Genomic DNA, 19,186 nt, shown 5'->3' with positions numbered 1-19,186 from the left:
AAATGTGGTGCTACAGAAGAATGCTGAAGATTAGATGGGTAGATTACATAACTAATGAGGAAGTATTGAATAGGATTGGGGAGAAGAGAAGTTTGTGGCACAACTTGACTAGAAGAAGGGATCGGTTGGTAGGACATGTTCTGAGGCATCAAGGGATCACCAGTTTAGTATTGGAGGGCAGCGTGGAGGTAAAAATCGTAGAGGGAGACCAAGAGATGAATACACTAAGCAGATTCAGAAGGATGGAGGTTGCAGCAGGTACTGGGAGATGAAGAAGCTTGCACAGGATAGAGTAGCATGGAGAGCTGCATCAAACCAGTCTCAGGACTGTAGACCACAACAACAACAACAACCTGTACTTTCTGAATCTAGAATTGAAATAAGAACTAAACAAATAATTTGTTGAGTCACTACGACTGAAACAGAGTCTAACAACATAATCTATTAAGACTACAATTAGAGAAACCCTGGCTAACATATATTCCACAATGTATCCCACTACTGTACCACATCACTACACATTGCATTAAAACTCAACAGTTTTCCAAAACAGCAGCCGACGACGTACTTTCCCCTATCTGAAGCGTAATTCCATGCAAAGAAGCAGAGTATTTATTGCTAATGGTCTACTGTTAGAGAAGTAATTAATTTAGTTAACCGTTCATGCCATCTCAGACCATACATGACAAAGCTGGCAGCAACAAGTGTGGACAATATGGTGGCCAGCGTGGCAGCACGTATCTGCATTAAGTAGAAATAAATAACAATTGAATGACTTGGTCCACGTTGCGGCGATCCTCCATTGTGGTGGTCAGCCGTGGTCGACCGGAACCATTATGACGAGTATGGTTGCCCTCACATTCTCATGCAGTCCAACGTCGTGCCATTGTCACATCCGAATACGCAACAAAGCTTGATATTGCATGATTCGATCAGCCGGCCAAGTAGAGGCCAACAATGAGGCCCCTTTCAAACTCTGCCAGAGAACACCAAATATGTGTTAGGAATACTTTTGGAAAAGTATTTGTTTAAGCTGTAGTCTGTATGGAAGTGAAACGTGGTCGACAACAGTACAGAAAGGAAGTGAATAGAATCTTTTGAAATGTAGTGTAAGAAAAGAAGGTTGAAGATTAGAATGAAAGGTCGGTTAACTTATGGAGAGGTATTGATTCAGATGACCAAGCACAACATAGCCACTTCACACCTAAGTCTGCCATCCGGAAACAAGTGATGGATCCCCTGCAGGGATCTTTGTGATCCTGCACCATTGCTCTGATACTCTCAGCCGGACTAGGATCTGATGACCTCAGATGTTAAGTCCCATAGTGCTTAGAGCCATTTGAACCATTTGTTTATAATGTTCCATAGAGGGCAGACAAAAGTGTTTCGTTTGTCGAGTGGACGTCATTACGCCTCGTAAAAGCTATGCAGGTCAATTGTTCACGTATAGTGCGTTATATCGCAACCGATTTGAGCGTGTGTTGCCAGGAACCCGTTACTACCAGGACTGTAGGGATAAAAATACAGCACATAGATTTCAGAAGGTAAGAGTCGACTAATGTCCCTTTCTCCTGGGAACGATGACTGCTGGCAACTCGGTGTGTGTGTGTGTGTGTGTGTGTGTGTGTGTGTTCGTGTCTGTGTGTGTGTGTGTGTGTGTGTTGGCTGGCTGTGTGGATGTGTATGTGGTCTTCAGTTATATGAATCCATTTTGGTTCTGGAATTTCTCATCAACCTGTCATCCATTAGCTCATTGTCCCAATCTTCCATTATCTCTTGGAATACAGTGAAGAACCTGTTATATCTAACAAATTATTAGAACTTAATGATAATTTCTCATCTGTGAAGGTTTATTTAAATTATTTGTTCATTCTGAATGTTTGCATGAGTAATTTAGAGTGTTATACCAATATAAGAAACCCTTATCGGTGCAGTTGGTGTAAGGAGTACTGTCCATTGTTGAACAGAGGAAATATAAATAATTAGAAAGACTCAGGGGTACATTTTGTGATACAGTTGTATTTATTGAAGGAAGGAAGAGAGTACAGCAGTCACTGAAGTGAGAACTGCATCCTCATAGAAGTCGTGTCCATTTTCAGCGGTAGTAGTAGGGGTAGCCGACGGCAGCGTAAGGGTAGGCGGAGTAGGCGCTGACGGCGGGGTAGCCGAAGGCGCTGTAGGCGTAGGGGGCGGCGTAGGCGTAGTAGGCCTCGGCGCCCTTCAGGGTCTCCTTGGCCTTCTCCTGGGCGAACACGGCCGCCACCAGCAGGACGACGAGGAAAGAGCAAACCTGTGGACAGCAGAAGCATACGTGCATCAGAATGCCTTGCAAACAGTAGATTCGTGGCAGAAAGCTTTCGTAAAATGGCTTGTAGGTGAAGAAGGTTCGAGAAACTGATGTAGAAAATGAACAATAACATATAATTGTGATTTTTCACGTAAAATACTATAGAGATTTATCAAGGTTCATTCTTTTCAGGTTATATTTCTGGGAGTTTTAGTTATTGTACTAGTATGTATACTCTACTAGAATTGATTACAAAACATAGAACATTGGTCAAGAAAGTCATTAATTATTACCAGTCTATAAAGCATCCATGTCTCTGTTATGTGTCTAAGCTATTTGAGATGTGTTTTCCCATCACTAACGTTCTCATACGTTCCTATGACCTACTCTGTATGGAATCTGTAAAAAATTGTAATGAATTTCCAAGACCAATGACAAAATTAGAGTACCGATAAATGTCGTCACAGTAGTTACTTTATGTTGGCTTTAACACAAACGCTGTAGGTCATTTACGCTTCACACAGACTATAAAGATCACATATTTTATTGGAATGGCTTATTAAGTATCGTTTCAAGAAAATTGAGCAAAGATACTATGGATGACACACTGCCATCATTCTGTCAATAAAGTCAACAAACGCGCGTTGCCTTTTCTCGGGTATCTATCCATAATTGAAGAGTTGTATATCACAAGTTAAAGGTGCACCAACGTTATTATTCTAAAAGAACTTTGCCAATGTTGTAGCACCTCAGCAGAAGCTAATTTTTCAGGGAGTGTAGGAATATTGTTTCAGTTAAACGATTGAGTATTTCAATGATATCGGCGCAAATTAGCAGATTGTATATAACATTCCTTTGCTTTGAGTTATAGGTACGTGTTGTAAATAATGGCAGTGATATCATAAGTGAAAATAACTTCTCATATTTTTTTATGAGGCGTCTCTACAGTGACCTGTGCTCTGCAAGACACTATAGTACTTTTGTGATCTTGACAGATACTGAGGTAACAGTATGCATAGATTAATCCAGAGAACAGCACAGGATATCATGCAAACGAAAGGTTTGACTTTTCAAATGCAACCCACGCCTGCAACATTTGCCATGAGTTCACCTCAGGGATCATGGCCCGCTGAGACATCCATCATCTATAAAACCCATATATGCCCTCTATTTACTTTACTGTCCCGGCTATCATTCCATTCCCTCTTACTTGTCCTGAGCTCTAAGGGCTCCATGTGAACAGCGTAGCAGAGGAAATCGTTCTCAAAAAATCCTCTGTTATACCACTACATAACACAGTAATTTTCTCAAAATAATTTCCTGCGTTGGGAACCAGACTGGAATGTCGAGAAATTGTACAGAAATCTACCTTCAAATTAGAGGTAATGTTGCATAATCAACCACAACGACCAGATGTTTGTTCTACGTAATTATTTGCAGCTTACTGAGCTCATCTCTTCGTCCTCCATCTTCCTCCTCGTTAACGATCTGCTGAAAGTCTGCTTTCTGAACAGATACTGTCACTGTCATTTCAGTCTACCCCTCTGACATTGTGACTCCTGTTTCCAATGACTTTAATCATGACTTCAGAACCGCTAGTCTGGTTAATTTATTATTATACTGAATGTCTGTTGCTGTTATTATTATTAGTATTATTACTAACCAACATTACTCAAATGAAAGTATACCCTTTCTGAGACCTTTTCAAGTCTCAAAAGTCAGTGATATATATATCCTGACTGGGGCAACAAATGAAAGTTTGTACAAAAGCTGTGATTCGAACCCAGGCCCCCTGCACACTAGGTGGCTGTACTAACCGCTACACCACCCTGGCACACTGGCTTTGCATAACTGCATGGACTACACTAGCATGCCTCCCTTATCACTCCAAATTCCCATTCACATCTCAGCCATTTACTTGCGTTAGTAATTATAAATATCATCATAATGGTACAAGCACAAGAATGCTTAGAAATTGTGAAACCTGGTAAGCAAATCTCTTAGTGAGTTTTGATATATACTGTTTTGACCCCATGTAAGAGATTTTCTGAAAGTCCTAATGGAATAAATAAATAAAAAATAAAACATCCTGCTCTTCATTTAGTCTCAAATGCTTGGTACAGCATCTTCAAAGTTTCTCACAATGAGTTAAATGGGAAGGCTGCACAGTGGTTAAGCCACTGGACAGCTCGGCTACCCTCCTTCGTAACGCTCCTACTGTCCCTAACGCCGCGCTGCTGGCTGCAGTGGGCGGTACTCACGAAAGCCTTCATGGTGGTTGAGGTGTGGATGCTGCCTGGGCTGCACTGTATGCTGACTGGGTCTTCGCGCCCGCTTTTATAGGGCCCCGTGCGGCCTTGGCTACCGGCTGGACACCTCGCACTGCCCACTTTGCAGCTTTGTTTTGGGCGACGCCTTGTTTTGCCGGTGCAGATTCCGGATACGTCGGCGCTCGTCATCTCCTGATTAGGGTGCGAGCCAATGGTCGCGGTGCAGAATGCGTACGGGACAGAAAGTTTTCGCAGCATTGCGAGTGACGTACGGGAACAGCAGTTGTTCGCTTAATTACGATACAAAACACCTTACAATTGTGCAGTTGCCAATAGGGAGGAGATTTCTTTCTCACACTGTAAGAAGCGATAGATGACGTCACTGGATGTCTGCCAAGAGCTACACCGAGATGAAAAAGTCATATGGGATAGCGCCATGCACATACGCAGATGGCGGGAGTATCGCGTACAGGGCAGTACACTGAGGAGCAGTCGTTTGTACTCAGGTGATTCACGTAAAAGGTGTCCGATACGATTGCGGCCATACGACGGTAATTAACAGACTTGGAATGCGGAATAGTAGTTGGAGCAATACGCATGGAACTCTCCATTTCGTAAATCGATCGGGAATTCAATATTTCAAAATCGACAGTGTCAAGAATGTGCCGAGAATACCAAATTTCAGGCATTACCTCTCACCAAGGACACCGCAGTGCCACGGCCTTCACTTAACGACCGAGAGCAGCGGCGTTTGCATAGAGTTGTCAGTGCTAACCGACAATCAACACTGCATGAAATAATCGCAGAAATGATTGTGGCACGTACAACGAGCGTATCAATTACAACAATGTGGTAAAATCTGGCGTTAATGCCTTCAAAAATGGTTGAAAATGCTCTAAGCACTATGGGATTTAACTTCTGAGGTCATCAGTCCCCTAGACTTAGAAACTACTTACAACTAGCTAAGGACGTCACACACATCCATGCCAGAGGCAGGATTCGAACCTGCGACCGTAGCGTGGTTGCGGACTGAAGCGCCTAGAACCGCTCGGTCACAGCAGCCTGCAGGCGTTAATGGGCCATGGCAATAGACGACCGACGAGAGTGCCTTTGCTAAGAGCACGACATCGCCTGCAGCACCTCTCACGGGATCGTGACCATATCGGTTGGAACCCAGACGACTCGAAAACCGCGGCCTGGTCAGAAAGTCCAGATTTCAGTTGGTAAGAGCTAATGGTAGGTTACGAGTATGGCGTAGATCCCACAAAGCCATGGGTCCCAGTTGTCAACAAAGTACTGTGCAGACTGGTGGTGGCTCCATAATGGTTCAAATGGTTCAAATGGCTCTGAGCACTATGGGACTCAACTGCTGAGGTCATTAGTCCCCTAGAACTTAGAACTAGTTAAACCTAACTAACCTAAGGACATCACAAACATCCATGCCCGAGGCAGGATTCGGACCTGGGACCGTAGCGGTCTTGCGGTTCCAGACTGCAGCGCCTTTAACCGCACGGCCACTTCGGCCGGCTCTCCATAATGGTGTGGGCTGTGTTTGCATGGAATGAACTAGGTCCTCTGGTCTAACTGAACCGATCATTCGCAGGAAGTTGTTATGTTCAGCGACTTGTAGACCATTTTCAGCCATTCATGTACCTCACGTTCCGTTTTTACGGACGACAATGTGAGATGTCACCGGGTCACAAGTGTTCGCGATTAGTCTGAAGAAAATTTTGAACAGAATCAGATCTTCACTCTTCAGGGGAGTGTGCGCTGATATGAAACTTCCTGGCAGATTAAAACTGTGTGCCGGACCGAGACTTGACCTCGGTACCTTTGCCTTTCGTGAGCAAGCGCTCTACCAACTGAGCTACCTGAGCACGACTCACGACCCCTCCCCACTGCTCCAGTTCCCCGAGTACCTCGTCTTCTACCTTCCAAACTCCACAGAAGCTCTTCTGCGAAACCTGTAGAGCCAGCATTCCTGGAAGAAAGGATATTGCGGAGACATGGCTTAGCCACAGCCTGGAGGATGTTTCCAGAATGAGATTTTCACTCTGAAGCGGAGTGTGCGCTGATATGAAACTTCTTGGCAGATTAAAAGTGGGTACCAGACCGAGACTTGAACTCAGGACTTTTGCCTTAACATTCTGGTCAATTCGAGTGAATGGTTGGACTACCAGATATGCACAAACTTCTACACCAGCAACACTTGCGCAATTGTGGAGGGCTATAGAGGCAGCATGGTTCAGTATTTCTGAAGGGGGGAGGGGGGGGGGCTTATTTGTTGAGTATATGCCACGTCAAACTGTTGCACTACGTCGGGGGGAGATTAAAAAAAAATGGCTCTGAGCACTATGGGACTCAACTGCTGAGGTCGTTAGTCCCCTAGAACTTAGAACTAGTTAAACCTAACTAACCTAAGGACATCACAAACATCCATGCCCGAGGCAGGATTCGAACCTGCGGCCGTAGCGGTCTTGCGGTTCCAGACTGCAGCGCCTTTAACCGCACGGCCACTTCGGCCGGCTCCGGGGGGAGGGATCGCATGACTTTTTCACTTCAGTTGTTAATGTGTCTTTTGTGTGATAACTGCAACGCGTAGTTCTTCATTATCGTTTCGAACAGAATACCGTTACGATTACCATGAAATTTTAACACAAGACTGGAACTAATAATGGTAACTCCCACTTAAAAATTTACGGGTGCAACTTCGATAAGTACTAAAATATTCTTGTTCCTCTAAAGTACCTGTTTAGCAGTTCTGTACAAGTAACGAAATTCTGGTACTGTAATAAAATCACGCAGACAGTGAGCTAATCATTTTATCAGCCCATACCTGATAACTCCTAATTTTTACCATATGAGCAATTATTTTAATATATATATATATATATATATATATATATATATATATATATATACATAACTTTCACATACAGTTATTTTCGATAGTATCAAGCATTTGAAGAACCGTCAGAGTGAATGAGAGATTGAATGGAAAGTGTTATTGTTGACATTATAACATTGTGCTCGGACTGAAAGGGGAATCTAAAGTAGCCAGAATGTATATTGTTGAAGGAATATCTTTAGTTATGCACTGCAGACAGTTAAAGACATTACTAATTACAGTTAGTTCACTTTTCAAATAGATCCATTTACGTACAAGATACATTTTAGTTAAAGTAGGCGCATTGGACGAGGAGTGGACTTATCTCTTCCTCTTCCTAAGTGAACGTGAACTTGTGCTTGTTTCCTATAGTTTTGTCCCAACGAATGAGAACAGAAAGTCATCCCTCACCCTTTACTTCCAGAAAGATTTACGCGGCCAGAAAGCTCAACGAGTCATAGCTGCTCGACGGTAGCAGCAAAACATGTTTCTCGCAGCTCCCACTAGTTCGTGTAGTGCTGTACAATTACGCAGGACACAAAGAATGGAGATTTGTAGTTAGGAGAGAAGCGATTTTGTCTCGTGAGCATCTGAAATATCAGTGTCGTAACTTTTATTTATTATTAAGTTTTGAAATTTTTGTTTTCAGTAATGAACATTAATACTGCAAGACGTGTTCTGCACACTATGAAAACGGTATTTCATGAACTTTTCGTAAGCAATGTAGAGTAGTGGAAATCAGTATAAAGTCAGGGTTCCTACCAAAGTAATATACAATGTCTGAAGCATAGATGTATCGAATTTATTATGAAAGTAGCAGATACATATAAGACATAAACAATTATGACGATATTATTCAGTATCTTTCATAAGACGAGTAACAAAACATGGCATTGGCATTTCCTAGATGGACATTGATATAAAGGCACTCATTGTCCTCTTGTGTTATTGCACTGTTAGTTCTTTGTCCAACCTAGTTACCTAAAAAATTCGGCGCTAATTTGATTAGGGTTTGTAGGTCTTGCAGTGAAATTGTCGCCTTGTCTTCCCGTATCGCTCCTTTCAGCGCACATACGGCCCCAAATTGCCACGCATTGCTAGTATTCCACAAATGTTTTCCACGGGGCTCAAGACCATGTTGCGTGTAGGTCAGGGCAAGCCCTCGATCTTGAAACCACTTCTTTGTTATGCAGAAACCTTGACAGATGCATTATCTTGTTGAAACATTATACTTTCGTCCCCTAGGGCATCATACATTATACGCCATTCTTTTCTAACATCTCAGGGTACACATCAGAGTTCATAATTGTGTTCACCCATGCGCCTGTAGTGCTGTAGTGTAGAATGTAGCCCAGTCGCAACAACTCCACCACCATAATTTCTACTCATTCTTACTTGCTGCTCTGTTCTCGGATAATGCCAGTCATATTGAAATCCATTCGGACCACCTAAGTTATCTTTTTCTCATCATGAAGATCACTTTGTTCCATTCTCGAGTCTATGACATATGTTTTTCAGCGAACTCTAATCTAAACTGTTTGTGTTTGGGAGTTTGAGCTTGTTTCTGCAGTAGTTTCTTGATTACAAGATGTTCCCATTTGACGCTCATGTCTCGCCGTTACTGGAAACTGCTAATTAGCAGCAAGGTGAGAAGAATAACGGTTTGCGACCCTTGCTTTGCGTAAAAGTAACCGTTTAGATGCCTCTGATGGTTTCCTACGTCGCACATATTTTCTGTTCCGTCGATATTGTGCACGAATCTAACGAAATTATAGATCACTGTACCTGAACGGTTCAAGTTCTTGGTGATTTGACATTTAGAGAGTTCTATTTCCTTCTACGCCCAAATTTTTGCTTCTTCGTCACATGATAAATGTCTTCCGCGTGACTATGTCACAGTCATGGCTTATAGACACAGTACACACTATTACTGATAATTTCTGTTTCTTATCTGTAGGAAAGGAACGCACACACAGTAAACACATAATATCTCCGCACAGAGCTGATTGCCTTTATACCGCGATCCATCCTCTGCTAGCTGAATGGTTGATGTCTTGTTATTTCTGTACTATTGACATCAAATGCATCCTCATTTGACTGCATTTGTCACTATACTGGACCTCATACTATTGCGTATACACTGCGCTCAACGATTTCTGCCAACAACTTTAAATTTCCTTCAAATATCAGTGCCTTTATACTGATTCCCACTACCGTATTCTATAACCATGAATGCATTTTGTGAATAAGTTAACGGGAACTTTTGTACAAGAGAAAAATATGGACTACTGGCCATTACATTGCTACACCACGAAGATGACGTGCCACAGACGCGAAATTTAACCAACAGGAAGAAGATGCTGTGATATGCAAATGATTAGCTTTTCAGAACATTCACACAAGGTTGGCTCCGGTGGCGACACCTACAACGTGCTGACATGAGGAAAGTTTCCAACCGATTTCTCATACACAAACAGCAGTTGACCGGTGTTGCCTGGTGAAACGTTGTTGTGATGCCTCTTGTAAGGAGGAGAAATGCGTACCATCACGTTTCAGACTTTGATAAAGGTCGAATTGTAGCCTACGTGTTTGGCGACATCGCGGTGAACGCACATTGGAAGCATGTATTCGTCATCGCCATATTGGCGTATCACCCGGCATGATGGTATGGGGTGCCATTAGTTACACGCCTCGGTCACCTCTTGTTCGCATTGACGGCACTTTGAACAGTGGACGCCGTCCGGAGTCGCCGTGTGGTTCTAGGCGCTACAGTCTGGAGCCGGGCGACCGATACGGTCGCAGTTTCGAATCCTGCCTCGGGCATTGATGTGTGTGATGTCCTTAGGTTAGTTAGGTTTAATTAATTCTAAGTTCTAGGCGACTGATGACCTCAGAAGTTAAGTCGTATAGTGCTCAGAGCCATTTGAACCATTTGAACAGTGGACGTTACATTTCAGATGTGTTACGACCCGTGGCTCTGCCCTTCATTCGATCCCTGCGAAACCCTACATTTCAGCAGGATAATGCATGGCCGCATGTTGCAGGTCCTGTACGGGGCTTTCTGGATACAGAAAATGTTCGAATGCTGCCCTGGCCAGCACATTATCCAGATCTCTCACCAATTGAAAACGTCTGGTCAATGGTGACCGAACAACTGGACGTCACAATACGCCAGTCACTACTCTTGAAGAACTGTGTTCTCGTGTTGAAGCTGCATGGGCAGCTGTACCTGTGCACACCATCCAAGCTCTGTTTGACTCAGTGCCCATCCAAGCTCTGTTTGACTCATTGCCCAGGCGTATCAAGGCCGTTATTACGGCTAGAGGTGGTTGTTCTGGGTACAAGGAACGCATGTTGTGTACGTAGGCTGCCGCTGGTGTTTCCTGTCTGAACAATTGAATTCGTTGTCTTGTGTAGTAACGGGTAATCGTAGGTAGGGGGGAACTTATAAAACAACCTCTGACCCCGGGAGACAGCATAACAGTGCAGCGTCGCCGAACCAGAATCGTTGGTACAGTCATGTCAAAAGGGTTAAACTGACAACGTTCCCGTAATAACAGCGTCACTGAGAAACTCGCAATCCACGTGAAGCAATGGCGTGTTGTTCACGTAATGGTTTGATGAGAGAAGTTTTACATAATTATAATTTTCATTAAGAAAACATAAACAAATGTGTGTGATTATTGTCCGCAGCTCGTGGTCGTGCGGTAGAGTTCTCGCTTCCCACGCCCGGGTTCCCGGGTTCGATTCCCGGCAGGGTCAGGGATTTTCTCTGCCTCGTGATGACTGTGTGTTGTGTGATGTCCTTAGGTTAGTTATGTTTAAGTAGTTCTAAGTTCTAGGGGACTGATAACCATAGATGTTAGGTCCCATAGTGCTCAGAGCCATTTTTTGTGTGATTATTTAATTGCTATCTGACTGCTTTAGCCGGCCGAAGTGGCCGAGCGGTTCTAGGCGCTACAGTCTGCAACTGCGCGACCGCTACGGTCACAGGTTCGAATCCTGCCTCGGGCATGGATGTGTGTGATGTCCTTAGGTTAGTTAGGTTTAAGTAGTTCTAAGTTCTAGGGGACCGATGACCTCAGCGGCTAAGTCCCATAGTGCTCAGAGCCATTTGAACCATTTTTTGACTGCATTGAGTCTCGCTTTAAGATATTTTTGTTAAATACGCCTTAGAACAAAGCTAATATCAGCATAGGCTTTGAATCCAGAGGTAGCTTCGTGAATAACTTAGGACACAATACTTTCAAAATAAACGAGCCAAATACATTGGAATTCAGGAAACACAGGGTGGAATTTCATGACAAATTTTAAGGTAGCACTGCTACGATGGGTGTGGTAGCGCATTGAAGACTCACTTAAAAGCTCTTAAGCGCATGTTGGTTAACATGAGGGGATGCTTGGAAATGCACAATCAAAAGGAAATCTTTCATACTTGATAACCTTGGTAGTTTTAAGTATAATAACAAAGATTTTCAAGCAACGCTAAACGAATAGAGTGGACTCAGTGGTGACTGAGTGTGTCTGTTTCTTCTTTTTTTTTTTTTAATTTTGAAAACGACTGGTGCAACGATTAACGATTGCTCGCTGTGACGTGATCTCCATCTGTTCTCCCGGCTACACCTCGCATCGGCTGTGCAGCAACAGACCTTCCTCCAAGAGAAAGTTACTGGTTCTGAAGCAAGGTAAAGCTGCCTTCCCGAAATGTTTTAATCTGTCAGTACAATTGTTTTATCATTTGTAACCCTTTGTTACAAAACTACATAGTTCAGTTCTTTGTTTGATCAAATTTCGTCCCTAAAGGCACAGTTTTTACGTTTCGGTCAGGTGGAACGATAACAGCAAAATCTTTGTAGTCAAAGACTGTAACTTTTCCACCTATTTTATTGCCGCTGATCTAAAATTCAATATTAGACTTCCTGAAGAACTGCAGTGGTGGAATCAGTTTGCTCATTCCCTCGACGGTAAAACAATCTCCGTTCCACAACGTAATACCTCGCTATCCTCATTTCTCCTAATCTTGTAAAAACCACCATAGAAGTCGTGATCCCTAATGTGAATGATAAGATATACATTCCATTCACAACCCCCTACTTGCGATCCCATCCATCAATATCCACCCAAAGCGTATCCAAGATTCTCGAATGAACTGGAATGCCTACGGGAAATACATAGTCGCTCATGTCAGAAGCCAGCAGGCCATGGCGGCCGTGCGGTTCTAGGCGCTCCATTCCGGAGCCGCGCTGCTGCTACGGTCGCAGGTTCGGATCCTGCCTCGGGCACGGGTGTGTGTGATGTCCTTAGGTTAGTTAGGTTTAAGTAGTTCGAAGTTCTAGGGGACTGATGACCACAGCAGTTGAGTCCCATAGTGCTCAGAACCATTTGAACCATGTCAGAAGCCAGTCGCAAACCTTTCAGCATATCGTGCTGGATACTTCCTTCGCCAGGGCTTGTTAGGCGCCACATTAACCCACATCTGTAACAAGCACATTTATCCTAATCATCTCTCCTACCTCCAGCAGTCCTACTTCGCCTACAAAACTCCCTTCGCATACACCGCTCGCCCCTGAAGCACTGGAACCGGCATAGAATCACACGTCACCGCTATTGTAAACACATACCAGAGACTTATTCAATTGGAATTGGCACTAACCATGCACCCGATTTTACGCTACACCCCCCCCCCCCCCTCCCTCACCTGCCCTGTCCCCATCACCAACTACTGCAAGTATTGGAACTCTTTCCACAGACTCTCATGTAGCAGCATAATTCCTCAATACTCCTTCTCAACGAGCCGAGCAAAGCTAATCACTTTCCATCCTGTCTCTCTGACATCTTCAAAATTCCTGAGGATCCCCATTGCTAGTACTCCGTATTTCCTACAGTCCGTGAAAGTATCGGTACTTCTGTAGCATCACTTGCTCCCAGCTTCCATTACTTGCACAATATACCACAGATAGAGTAGAACTCATCAATTACACCACGTGACATAAAACAAGTATCACAGAAAAAAATGCAACACTACTTCCAGTCACGACTGCATAGCCTACAGACATCTAAAAGGATGTCTCCATTCTTTCATCGTAGCCCTTTAAACTCCTTGTAACACCATTTACTCCACAGGATACAATGTTGATCTGAGGAACACCTCCAGAATCCTACTTTTTCTCAAACCAAACAAACCTTCCAACGACGGTTTAGCCTCATTGTTTAGTACGTTTTTTCAAACCCATCATCTTCCAATGTGCCCATAAATACCTGAACAAACATTTACCCCTCTTTGTTTACAGGTGAGGCTTCTATTCTCTGACGAACAATTTCTCCACTTCACACATTTCTTATCTCATCCCACTTCGCACATTTCTTATCTCATCCATGTAACAATAGAAAATTCTGTTTTGTGTCCTTTAAAGGAGCCTATGACGTTTTATGGAATTCCAGTCTCCTTTTCAAACTTGATACATACTCATCCATTTAACTACGTCCGCATAATTGATTCCTTTCTGTCTAACCAACCACCCTTTGTCTGTGTTAAAAATTCAAATTTCCGCCCCAAGAGTCTAATTCATCCATTATGCTGACGACACTGTTCCTTAGACATGAACACTTAAGAAATTCCAACGATCCCTCCATCTCAAATAGCTCTTCTCCAGGCGCAGCCTGTGGCTCCTCAGGTAAATCCATCTTAAACAGGAGCAATAATTATTGAAATTATTACCCACAACTTCCGCATCCATAGCTTTTATCTAATAATTTATAGCCGCCCTATACAGTTAACTAATTCACTAAATATTTTAGACTTACACTCGATTGGTAACTAGCGTGAAAATCTCCAACAGAAAGCTCAAAACGCGATGAAAATGAGTCGACTAGAGTGGCCAGCATGTTCTTCCTACATGAAACCTATCGAACATGCCTGGGAAGATTGAAAAGGGCTGTTTATGGATGACGTGACGCAGCAACCACTCTGAGGGATCTACGCCGAATCGCCGTTGAGGATTGGGACAATCTGGACCAACAGTGCTTGCCTTGATTACCTTGTGGATAGTATTCCACGACGAATACAGGCATGCATCAATGCGAGAGGACGTGCTACTGGGTATTAGAGGTACCGGTGTGCACAGCAGTCTGGACCATCACCTCTGAAGGTCCTGCTGGATGGTGGTACAACATGCAATGTGTGGTTTTCATGAGCAATAAAAAGGGCGGAAATGGTGTTTATGTTGATTTCTATTAAAAATTTCGGTACAGGTTTCTGAACTCTGCAAGATAGCTTGTGCTCTGTGGTGGAAGCCATTTCATAAAATTCATTCATTCATTCATTCATTCACACACACATCATCTGGGGATAAAATTGATGGACGAAGATGGGAAATCTCTACTACATGCAGAAGAAAAGGCAGACAAATGCTAGAAGCGCACTGAAGGCCTACTACTTCACTCTGCAAGATAGCTTGTGCTCTGTGGTGGAAGCCATTTCATATAAATTCATTCATTCATTCATTCATTCACACACACATCGTGGTACATAATTCTTATCTTAACGGAAAAGCTTCGGAGATGCGGAACGAGTCGTACATTAACCTGAAAAACAGACACTACAGGCTACTTGTAGTGCACAGAATAAACTAACAACCAATTTCAAACAGTGTTAATTAACTCAAAATTTTAGTTTTAGGAATTGCTTCTAGATGGTCTAAGGATAAAAGCTGTATTTTTATTTTTTATTGAAAACGAAAGCCCACTGCTCTTCCTCTCATTCATCTCAGCTGCTGTTTCTACTAGAAAAACACAGCCATTTGTGCTAACACGAAGTTAAATCCCCGAGTTTAAATATTGTGATTAGTTGCAGACGGCGTTATTAGTAAAGTACTCTTTCACTTTTTTTGAGTATTTTCAATTTTTTGCTTGATTTCTACTGGCATTATTGTTGCAGCAGAACGTCGCAGTTTCAAATTCTAGGTAAGATCGCACAGCTTACGTAGATTCTTTTTAACATCTAGTATTATGGCTTTGAGTTTCGCAGTTCATTCCAACTTTACTCATCACGCACTCTTATTGGGGACGGATGGGGAATGAACTCAACAGTGTCCTCTTCAAAATAACAGTCCCAACATTAGACTGAAACTGTTTATGGAAGCCACGGAAAACCTAAATCTAGCAACAGGATCAGGGTTCCATCCGCCCTGTCTCCAAATTTATTCCACTGTCTCACTGCTCCACCATCTCACACGCTGCGTCAGTATCAAATGCAAAAGTTGCCGAAAGGTTTCTACCAGGTGTTCAGTTGTCATCTGTACTTAGCTTTTCTGCTTCATGGTTCCTTAGGAGAAGTGTGTTTTTCTCCATAGCTACACTAAGATAAGACTAGGACAGTACTGTGTAAAATTGGACAAAGTGTAACATAAATGCCAAATGTAAATGTGACTCCATGCCAACACACTGGCATCAAGGATGTAACGAGGGGCTCAGTACATTGTCTTGATTGATATCAGTACTTGGTTATTCAACAAAAAGATTTATAATTCCTGTTTACAAACTTCAGTTTTTGATTTTACTTGAACAAGCACTGAATATAAAACCGTGTTAGTAACTAAAAAAAGACTGATATGCGTGAGTAGCACTTGCTATCTGAGAGTTCCATGCAAACATATATATGTTATGTACATGCATAGGTAGATCATCCAACCTGGGAGTAAAGAATATGAACGATTTTCGACTGTTATCAGTTTCAATACTGGCAAGGTAACGGTCCTGGGAACTCCAAGAATTTAGAGAATGTTTTAATTTTAAACTTTAAGTTTAAATTTTCGTGTAATTTGCACGCGGTATGGTAGTTTTACATTTATATTATTAATTTTGGAAATATATTAACATACTGTACTAACTGTCAATTGCAGATACATTGACTTCATCTTCACTTGTCTCTGTTTCAGTTACTGGTAATATCTGACGGAAGTCTCCAGAGAAGAAAAAGTTACAGCCGGCCATAGGGCTAATGTTGTAACGAAAGTGTCGAATGGCTCTGTGGAACACTTCAACGGATATTTTATGGCATATTGGAATCGCATCCTAAAGAATGGAAACGCAATCTTACATCAGTTAGAAGTATTATTTTGCTTTTTACATCATAGATACATTACATGTCGTGGTCGCAGGAAATGATTGCATGTGGAAGTGCAGTCGGTAAAGGAATTGCGATGCTACTGGGCGTCACTGCTAGATGGCACAGGCATCGTTTTCACAGCGTCAAGGGGCTTCACACCATCATAGGTCAGCCAGATGCATGACATATTTATAAACTATATACAAATACCTTTCTGGTGAATCACTTTACCTGTTGATGAAAATGAGATTATAATTCGTTTAGTAGTTCCTGAGATTTTTGATGGATTACCAGTGTAATGTACGTTCGTAATGATAAAAAAAATGTTTTTGTGTGATCTAATTACAAATTAACAATTTTCAGGTTTTTTCTTTACTTTTACTGTGAAACTTCGCTTCTGGCCAAATTTCATGATTTTCGGTCAAAGGGAAGTACAGCACGGGCTTAGATGAGTGAATTTGTGAATATCAAAAAATGGGCATATCATTTGATTCTCTTGATTTAGAAGCTTTATTTATATCGTCAAGGCATCGTAGACCTTAGCATGTTACATAAATCTCAACTTGATTCCTCTGCCTGTTCCTGAAAAAAGGGGTCGTAACAGTCAGACATACAGTTGGACAACGAAGTAATCCTATGGGGTTCGTCTTTACCGACTGAGATATGGAGCCCTAAAAATGAACAATTTTCGGAAGCATGTTTATGTTTATATGAAGTTGTTTCTTGTTTTGGTGAGAGGAATCCGTTTCTTAAAAGTGTAAAACTATTTTTGATAACCTTCTGTATACGATAATTGTTTTTGTGGACGCAGAGTACTTGCTGTGATGACTGTGCCAAATTATAATTGTATAAGGGCCTGGGATTGGATGCGGAGACACTGCCAATTACATATAATTTGTACCACACAGCGCACGAAAGGAAGGGATCTGGCTTAGAATACAATCTAGTACACTACACCGTCCAGTAAATTCTTAGAAAAAGTCACTCTAATTTTAATTTTCTGTGTTTCGTCTAATGACAGATGCAAAGAAGAAGAATGTATATCATATCTTAATTTCTAAGGTAAAATCAATACATTTATTGCTGTCTCTTGCATTGAATTTGGCCGCAGGTGGCTGTTTATTTGAATGAAAGAAATGGCCTGAATATCTGATATACTTAGCACTTTACCAGAAGTATTTTTCCTCTCATTTTCTGATATTCGGAATGTCATTGAGTGGATGGTAACGTAAAAAGACAGGATATTACGTTTTGTAATACAGTTGTATTTATTGAAGGAAGGAAGAGAGTACAGCAGTCAATGAAGTAAGAGCTGCATCCTCATAGAAGTTGTGTCCGTGTTCAGCGGTAGTAGTAGGGGTAGCCGGCGGCGACGTAGGGGTAGGCGGAGTAGGCGCTGACGGCGGGGTAGCCGAAGGCGCTGTAGGCGTAGGGGGCGGCGTAGGCGTAGTAGGCCTCGGCGCCCTTCAGGGTCTCCTTGGCCTTCTCCTGGGCGAACACGGCCGCCACCAGCAGCACTACGAGGAAAGAGCAAACCTGCGGGTAGGGGAAACACATATATATGTAACATACAGAGTTTTAGTGACAGAAAATCAATCATAATATACCTTGGTAAAGAGGAATTGGAGCTTGAACGGTACCGACCGGCAGCCGTGTTATCCTCAGCCCACAGGCGTCACTAGATGCCAATATGGAGGGGTGTGTCGTCAGCACTCTGCTCCCCCAGCTGTATGTCTGTTTACGAGACCGTAGCGGCTACTTCTCAATCAAGTAACTCCTCACTTTGCCTCACAAGGGTTGAGTGCATCCCGCTTGCCAAAAGCGCTCGGCAGACCCATCCAACTGCTAGCCAAGCCCGACAGCGCTTAACTTCGGTGATCTGACGGGAAATGCTTATTGTGACCGTCAAAGAGTCTCCTAACTGCTTACTTACGTTTTACCACTTGCCTATGCCATTTGAAATTTCCATTCACTGAGAATAGCATCCGTTCAAGTTTTTCTGCCATTCCCTAATACTCTGAGAGATATACATTTACAATTAGATTTTTCAAATACCGTTTAAATTTATAACAGCGAACATCAGCGCAAGTTAGAGCAGAACTCAGGTGTTCCGTTATAGGCCATATAACGACCTTCAGGTATGAGGTACTGGTAGAACTTCCACTATGAGGGTGGGTGGTCAGTCGTGTAAAGATAGCATTGCGTGTGAAAGGAAGTTTCAGTTTCCATTACTGGTACAGCACACAGTTATAATCTCTCAAGAGTCTCAACCTCTTTCAACTGCCGTAACTGACAAAAGTGATTTCAGTTGCAATTGCAACTCTATGATTACGACGTTTTGTGAAATGGACAAGTAAATGTTCCGACACGGTGAGAGCTCACTATAACTTTTTGGTACATGTTTATTTGTTGCTAAGAATGGGCTGGATATGGCCATAATTTGTATCAATGAATACTATCTCGTGAAAGTATCAGATGAATATACCAACCAATATTTTCTAAATCTTTAACATAGGTTATTAACGTTAGCGATCCCTTCTCACATCCCTACGGAACACCTTCCCTCACGTGTTGGGCTCTCAGATACCACAATGTCCTGTATTTAGCCAGTAAAGACATTAACAACTTCTCAAACC

The 19,186-nt window shown here is 42.6% G+C and overlaps 1 protein-coding gene across 8 annotated transcripts in view; it reads right to left on the bottom strand.

Annotated features, from left to right (window-relative positions):
• The window catches only part of LOC126475122 (uncharacterized), a 402,308-nt gene that overhangs the window by 381,635 nt on the left and 1,487 nt on the right, over positions 1-19,186 (bottom strand). For 5 of the 8 annotated variants that reach the window (XM_050102718.1, XM_050102721.1, XM_050102720.1 and 2 more), the window contains exon 1: positions 4,549-4,761. The exons of 1 other annotated variant lie outside the window; for it this stretch is intronic. In XM_050102718.1, the coding sequence (XP_049958675.1) occupies positions 4,549-4,746 (198 nt within the window). In that variant the 5' untranslated portion in view covers positions 4,747-4,761. Of the gene's footprint in view, positions 1-1,999; positions 2,291-4,548; positions 4,762-17,794; positions 18,087-19,186 lie in introns of those variants that run through there. 2 more of the 8 variants (XM_050102716.1, XR_007586668.1) reach the window with 2 other exon arrangements.

Source organism: Schistocerca serialis, chromosome 4 (assembly GCF_023864345.2).
Source record: "Schistocerca serialis cubense isolate TAMUIC-IGC-003099 chromosome 4, iqSchSeri2.2, whole genome shotgun sequence".
NCBI lineage: Eukaryota > Metazoa > Arthropoda > Insecta > Orthoptera > Acrididae > Schistocerca > Schistocerca serialis.
This window is presented reverse-complemented; position numbering and strand designations above follow the sequence as displayed.